The sequence below is a fragment of the Cynocephalus volans genome, chromosome 3 (genome assembly GCF_027409185.1).
Source record: "Cynocephalus volans isolate mCynVol1 chromosome 3, mCynVol1.pri, whole genome shotgun sequence".
Classification (NCBI taxonomy): domain Eukaryota; kingdom Metazoa; phylum Chordata; class Mammalia; order Dermoptera; family Cynocephalidae; genus Cynocephalus; species Cynocephalus volans.
Window position 1 is genome coordinate 106,611,116 of NC_084462.1, and position 8,051 is coordinate 106,619,166.

The window sequence follows — 8,051 nt, forward strand, 5'->3', positions numbered from 1 at the left end:
GTGTCATATTTCTCCATTCTTTCTTGATCTTAATGTCTTGTCTTTGATGCCTGAGCATTTGAGGAGACTGCTACCTCTTCTAGGTTTTATAGGTATTCTTTGATGGTGTTGGACCTTTACTGGTTAATTTTAGAGCTTTGTCTCTGCATGGAAACTGATTTGTTGTTCTTGGGTTAATTCCAGAATTGGGGAAAATTCCTGTGGGGACTGGCACTTGAGCCTTGTGCTTGAGCTAAATTGTTGCTTTGCTGCTGATTCTCTGGAGAAGGATTTTTGTGGGGCTCAGACTTTAATTGTTGGCCTTTTAATCACTTCCAGGTCTTGCAAGGTCAGATACACCTAGGCTGTGTGGAAATTCTGGCCAGGACCTAAGTCTTTCCAGCAAACTGCATCCCATGCATTTCTATCTCCCTGGTCAGTCTCCACTGGGATTTGGAAAGCAGACCAGCTGCCCATGCTGCACCCCAATGTTCTCCCATTGAGCCAGTCTCCCCCAAACTCCAAACATTTCCCATGGTGTGGGCCATGCATGGGTCTCTCACAATGACTCACTAGCCTCTGGGTATCTTTTTCCTCTGGTCAGTGACAGCCCCTTTTTCCTTGTGGGTCCACAGGAACCCAGTCAGTGGTCCTGCTGTCCTGTGAGCTGGTATGGTACACTCCAAGGCCCTCTTCTCCCCTGCAGACTCCAGGCAACTTCACACAAAGGGCACAGCTACAGCTTTTGTCAGCTCCTGCTCTGTGTGCTACAACTTCTGGCCCCTCATTGGGGCTGGCCCTGAAGCAGCTGGGGCTCTAAACAGTCGAAGTGTTCTCTTCTTTCTCTCACACCAGCTTCTCCCACCTTCATGAACTCCACAGGTCTCTCCTCCTCTTTCCCTGATCTCCAGCAGTCCCAGGTTGGCAGTCTTTGCTTTTTAGTAGTTGTAAATTAATCCACACCAATCGGTGTGGGAAAAAGTGACACTTGGGACTGTCTATTCCACCATCTTGATGATGTCCAATTTCTTTCTCATTGCATTTTAACTTATATTTAATTTGCGTATTCTTAATTACTAATGATGTTTAGCATCTTTGCATGTGCCTTTTTGCTTTCAGCATATCTTCTTTGAAGAAGTGGCTGTTCAAATATTTTGCTATTTTTCTTATTGGGCTGTTCTTTTTTATGTTTTGGGAGTTCTTTATGTATTCTGGGTACAAATGCTTTATCAGATATATCTTTCTTCCTTTTCTTTTTCTTTCTTTTCTTTTTTTTTTTTTTTTTTTTTTTTTTTTTGCTGGCAAGGGCAGGGATCCAAACCCTTGACCTTGGTGTTATAATAACATGAAAATTTTTTCTTATAGCCTGTGGCTTGTCTTTTCACTATCTTAAGTGTCTTTGTCTTCTGATGTGTTTTAGTTTGGATGAGGTCCAATTTACTAATTTGTTCTTTTATGGATCATGATTTTTGTGTCATATCCAAGAAATCTTTGGTTACCTTAAGGTCAAAAAGGTTTTCTCATATGTTTTCTATTAGGAGTTTTATAATTTTAGGTTTATTTAGGTCTATGATCCATTCATAATTATTTCTATATGGTGTGAAGTATGAATCAAATTTCATTTTTATGTATGTGGATAACCAAATATTCCTACACCATTTGTTGAAAAGACTGTCCTTTCTCCACTGAGTTGCCTTGGTACCTTTTTTGAAAATCACCTATCCACATACGTGTGGGTCTAGTTTTGGACCCTCCATTCTTTTTCGTTAATCTATTTGTCTGTCTTTACAGCAGAACAACACTGTCTTGATTACTGTAGCTTTACAATAATTCTTAAAATCAGGTAGTGACAGACCTTCAACTTTGTTCTTTTTCAAAGTAGCTCTGACTCTTCTAGGTCCTTTGCATTTCCATATAAATTTTAGAATCAACTTGTTAATATCTATAAAAAGTCCACTGAGATTTTGATTGGAATAGAAGTGAATTTAAAGGTCAATTTGGGGAGTATTCACATCTTAACAATATTAAATCTTGCAACCAATGAACTTGGTATATATCTCCATTTATTTAGGTGTTGTTTAATATCTCTATGCAGTATTTTGTTGTTTTCAGTGTACAGATATTTTATGTCTTTTAACAGATTCTTTTCAGATAAAAATCATCAATCATAAATCCAAGGCCTTACAAAAACACTACAAACATAAAACAAAAACACATGAATAAGCACCCATAGAAGATGAAGAATGGGTCCCAGTAGATTGATAATATTGTCTCCTTAGCTGGATTGTTGAGTGCATTTTATGTTTAGTCATTATATTATACATAGACTGATAGACATAAACATATTGGACTTATACATATCTAAGACAATATGGAGATGTACATATGTATGTTTAAAATATTCTTTTGTAGATTTTCAGTATTTAATAACAACATGACAAAGAGAAAAACAAAATAAACCAAAAGAAGGTAGAAAAGAAAGAATTACTAAAGAAAAACCTAAAATTAATAAAATGGAAAACTGATATATTGTAGAAATAAGAGACGCCACCTTCCTTACAGAATGTTTTAAAAGATTGATAAAAATCCTCTGTCAAGCGTTACTAAGGAAAATAAAAGAAAAACAAAAATATGAAGAATGAGTAAGGCAAAAGAACCACAGATTCAAACAAAAGAAATAAAAACATCTAATATTTATGAAAGAGTTACTATGTCCTAGGTACTGTTTTAGCTATCCTATTATTTAATTTTCACAACAATTCCATACATGAGGTAAGTTTTATTGTTATCCCCATTTCCCAAATGAAAAAACTATAGCACAGAGAGGTAAAAGAACTTGTCTGAGGATACATAGCTGGTGAGTGACAGCTGGGATTGGAATACAGACAGTCTATCACTTCAGAATATCTGTTTAATCGTTCCCTAACATTGCCTTTCTTCAAATGTCTCATAGGATATTAGAGTTCAGAAGACCCTTACAGACAATTTAAATCTATTTCTCTTGTTATGAAGGAGGATTTTTTAAAAGTTGTTCTAAAAATGTAATAAACTATCTAGAGAGAACTGGAGGAGCCAACATGAATGGTGCTGACCTAGAGAACAAGTAATAAATTTATAAGAAAATGTTATGTGCAACTACATGGTAATAAATTTGAAAATGTTGGGGGTGGCCAGTTACTTTAGTTGGCTAGGATGTGGTGCTGAGAACACCAAGTTCAGGGTTCAATCTCTGTATGCCCAGCCACCAAAAATAAATAAATAAATAAAAGTGAAAATATAAAGGAAGAGAAAAATTTTCAAGCAAAATACAAAAAATTGACTTATAAGCAGGGAAAAACTAAAATAAGAACCAATAATTATAGAAGATATTGGAAAGGAAATTAAAGGGCTACCTTTTAAAAAGGCATCAGTCTCAGATAGTTTTACTGTTAAGTATATATATTATTTTTAAAGAACAAATATTCCTACTTATTTAAATTATTCCACACTATAGGAAAAGAAGAAAGAACTGCAATACATTTTATAAAACTAGCATACCCTTAATACTAAAACATAATAAAGATAATACAAAAAGACCGACTTTATCTTTGACCATAGATGTCTAAATAATATCTTTGACCAAAAGTCTAAATAAAATATTTGTAAGTCAAATCTAAGTCTATTAAAAGAAAATCATTTCATGACCCAGTAGGATTCCTGGAGATAAGAATGGTTTAACATCAAGAAATCTAAGTTTTCAATTCACCAGGGAACAAAATAAAGGAGAAGGACCATATGATTTTGTCAAGAGCTATTGAACAGGCGTGCAATAAAAGTCAGCAGCCATTTCTAATAATATCAGCTGAGGTTTATTATGTGCTTGCTATGTGCCAGGCATTATTCTAAGGGCTTTGCTTGCATTAACTTAATCAATTTCCCTAATAGCTGTACTGGTACAGTCGTTAATATTCCTGTTTTACAGAAGAGGAAACTGAAGCTCGAGAAGTCAAATATTGTCATACATATTGGAAATGATGGAGCTAGGATTTGAAAGAAGGTGGAGTGGCTCTAGAGTCTATATTCTTAGCAGCTGTACAACATGCCACTAATAAAATCTCCAATTAGCACTAACAGGAAATCGCTATACCTAAATATGATCAACATTAGCTAGTGAAGGCTAACAGTAAACTTTACAATAAAAGGCAAAATTTCCATGAAAATTGAGGAATAAGTTAAGTGTTGGGATCTGTGTGAGGGTGTGTCAATATATAGCACCATTCTTTTCCTCCTGATATTGAAATTTAGGAAAAAGTTAAGATATAATCAGATGGGGAGCAAAACCATTGTATTACTGTTAAAGACTATGATAGAGTGCAAGGATTGTATCTGTGGGAAAATGGTCTTTACAAAACTAAACTCCAGAGTTAGGAGACTTGCTGACTCAGCCATGGCTACACTGAACCAAGGGAAGTCTCCCTTTGTGAGGGGCCTAAGCCAACCATGCCTAGTTTATTCTCCCGAAATTTATCAGTGAAATAAGTCACTCCCCAGGGTGAAGTGAGTAAAGGGGAACAGTAATATCGTGCTTGATTGAGCTCTCACTACACAATTCTTATCTAAAAACATTTAATTTAATTTAATCACAACTAAATTAGTAAGAACATAACACTAACAGGGACAACAAACCTTTGAGAAGACAATTAAAAGACAAGATATCTGTGACTCGGGAAAGTTAAACAGTTTCAAGTTTATCCAGTTTGAGGGCCAGCCTGTGGCTCACTTGGGAGAGTGTGGTGCTGATAACACCAAGTCAAGGGTTCAGATCCCTATATGGGGATGGCCGGTTAGCTCACTTGGGAGCGTGGTGCTGACACTTATCAGTCATCTTTAAAAAAAAAAAAAAAGTTTATCCAGTTTGAAACTAGCCAAGTGACTATTTGGCCAGAAAAAAAGTCAACAAAGACAATAAAATATCATATGAATTTTTGAAGCTGTTGTTGCAGTATCATTCAAATAATTAAACAATCAAAAAAAGGTTTTTTTACGTCAAGAAGCCAGTTTTTACAAAGAGAAGATTGTAAAGAATGGGAAGGATTTTCCCAAGCAGCCAAGGTCTTCAAGTTAGTTAAGGAGATAACTTTACTACGAAGAATACAAATGTCCATTTCTAATAATAAAATAAAATATTTATAAACTTGGAGATATAAATGAAGCATCTGAACAAAGGCAGAACAAAATCTTGCTAATGGGTCCAATTGTGCAACAAGCAGACACTCCCTTCTCACTTCTCGTCCATGACACCATCAGTTCTTCCTGTGGCAGCAGATGCAGAAGCACCTGCCGACCACAGGGCATGCCTGCCATTCATGGGGAAGGCGCTCAGGGTAACGCCACATAAGATACAGCTCTTTCGGCTTTCTAAAGGTATGTGGTGACGAGTTGAGAAGATTATTCTATTGTTTCTCTTCCCCAAACCTTCCTTAAAGCTTCCTTCACATCCTTGTTTCTCAAAGAGTAGATTAGGGGGTTCAGCATTGGGATCACCACTGTGTAGATCACAGCAACCGTGCGGTCTTGAGCCAAGGAGTAGCTGGACCTTGGGCGCAGGTACATAAAAAGTGTTGTGCCAAAGAAGAGGCAGACAGCAGTGAGGTGGGAAGCACAGGTGGAAAATGCCTTGAACCTACCCTGGGCCGAGTTCATTTTCAGGATGGTGATGAGAATTAAGAAGTAGGAGATCAATATGGTGACAGTGCAGCTCAAAAGGTTGAAACCAGCAAATATGAAGAGGAGGATCTCACACAGAAAGGTGTCCACACAAGACAGGGACAGGATGGGCGGTCCATCACAGAAGAAGTGAGTGACCACGTGAGCACCACAGAATTTCAGACTGAAGATACAGCTTGTGTGGATAAGAGAATTGAGAAACCCTGCACCATAGGAGCTCACAATCAGAGAGACACACGCCTCAGGAGACATGATGCTTGGGTAGAGCAGAGGGTCACAAATAGCAGCATAGCGGTCATAGGCCATGGCAGTGATAAGGTAGCACTCACTGGTGGCGAAACCTGCATAGAAGAACATCTGAGCCATGCAGCCGAGATAAGAAATCACCTTCCTCTTGGCCAAGAAGTTCACCAGGGTCTGGGGGACAACTGTGGAGGAGTAGCAGAAATCCAAGAAGGACAGGCTCTTCAGGAGGGAGTACATGGGCGTGTGCAGGGTGGCACTTACATGGATCAGGAAGAACATGATCAGGTTCCCCAGCAAAGTGATGGTGTACATGCCCAGGAATACCACGAAGAGCAGCCTCTGGAGCTGGGGGTCGCTCGTGAGGCCCAAGAGCTCAAACTCAATCCCTCGGCTCAGGTTTGCCCCTTCCATAGTTCTCCAGTGCTCTGGGGTGTGGACAGAGGGCACTGCCGGAAATGATGTTGAACACCTGGGGGCTCTTACTGGATTTAGTTCTGCACTAGGGAAAGCTTTCTGAAGATTAGTCTTACTGAGGAAATTTGGCTTTGCAGATGGAACTCTGCATAGAGAGGGTCTTCTCTCTTCGGTGGGTCAGTCACTTGGTTAGTTTAGTAAGCATTACTTGTGCAGCAATAGAAAATATAAGAGAAACATACACAATTTGATCTCTCAGGGATCTTAAAAAATTCTGAGTAATGAAACACTCAGTCGCCAAATATTTATTCACAGTTTTTTATATGATTAGCTCTGTGTTCGCCCTATCAGGAATTCAATAGTGCTTGACCTCAGGAAGCTTATCTTCTAGAAACAGTATATTTCATGTTTGAGCACACAAGCTCTGGTATCAGACTGCCAAGGTACAAAGCCGGGACTTCACCACTAACTAGCTGCCCTGAGGAGAGTAAGTGGATAACACACCTGCGAAAGATGCTGGGAGGATTCAGGAGAGGAAAGAACTGTATTGAGCAGGCAAAGATTCTAGTTAATCCCACTGACAAAATTTCCAGAATTATCAAACTACCAGGGCAGGAAAAGACGGACTATGTCTGTTGATAGAAAGCTGTGAATGGTGACAAGAAAAAAGCTTTCCACAATGCCCAGAGAGGCAAAGTGTCCTAGTAAAATTTAGACACTCGAAATCTGAGTGCAGATTTGAACACAGAGCATTGGCAGCTGTTTTTAGAGCACATGGAGCACAATTCTGTGATTTATTTCATGTCACTGAGATGCAACATTCAGCTATCTTTAACCCAACAGCTGCTACTTCATAATAAAACCCCAATTCTGCAGAATGTGAGCAGTCCTAGATTTGGATTGCAAATGTCATTGGCCCGACTGGTGTCAAAAGTCAACTCAGCTTCAAGGCAAAGGACAGTACTTCAGAGAAATGACTGTAGAACTCCATGGGTGGAAATAACTAGCTTACAGGAACTTCAAGGAAATAAAGAGAAGATCCTTAAGAGTGGAGTAGAACTTTTTGACCAGCTTCACATCTTCTTTCTTCAACAGACTGTTTCATTTTGGGTAACAGTTCCACAAGTATCTCTCTGATTAAAAGAATGAACCAAAGCAGAGAAAAGTAGGAATGTGTCCAATGCTCAGGATAGTGTAGATGAGGCAGGGAGCCTACACTGGGGTGGGGTGGCAGGATGGGTAGGGCAGGGTGATGAGTAATAGAGTGAATGGCTGATCAGAGCTTCCAGATTGATTTAAATCCACTTACTTTAAATCTTCTCTCTCTCTTCTCCCCTTTCCTCTCTCACCTCTCTTCTCCAATCTGCAATGAATACAGAATTCTTCAGAATATAGAGTTAGTCAAAGAAGGGATTACGGAGAAGTTGGTATCTCTGACAGTTTTTCAAAGGATGCTGGAATAACCACTATTTCTTTTACATCTTTTTTGTGGCTGGCTGGTACAGGGAGCCAAATCCTTGACTTTGGTTTAGTAACACTGCACTCTAACCAACTGAGCTAACCCACCAGCCCCTACCACTATTTCTGTTGACTGCAGTTTGTACCTATGAATGGAAAGTAGGAAGAAAACTTAAAGGCAGTCTTATCATATGAGAATAGATTAGGGAGTGGAGCCTCTAGGAGTGAGAGCAACTGCCTGGAACATG

The 8,051-nt window shown here is 38.9% G+C and overlaps 1 protein-coding gene across 1 annotated transcript; it reads right to left on the minus strand.

Moving 5' to 3' along the window:
* Positions 1-5,406: 5,406 nt before the first annotated feature.
* On the minus strand, positions 5,407-6,485 carry LOC134371606 (olfactory receptor 5AU1). Its single transcript, XM_063088444.1, has one exon. The coding sequence runs from the start codon at positions 6,340-6,342 to the stop codon at positions 5,407-5,409; it is 936 nt and encodes a 311-aa protein (XP_062944514.1). The 5' UTR covers positions 6,343-6,485.
* Between the last annotated feature and the right edge of the window lie 1,566 nt (positions 6,486-8,051).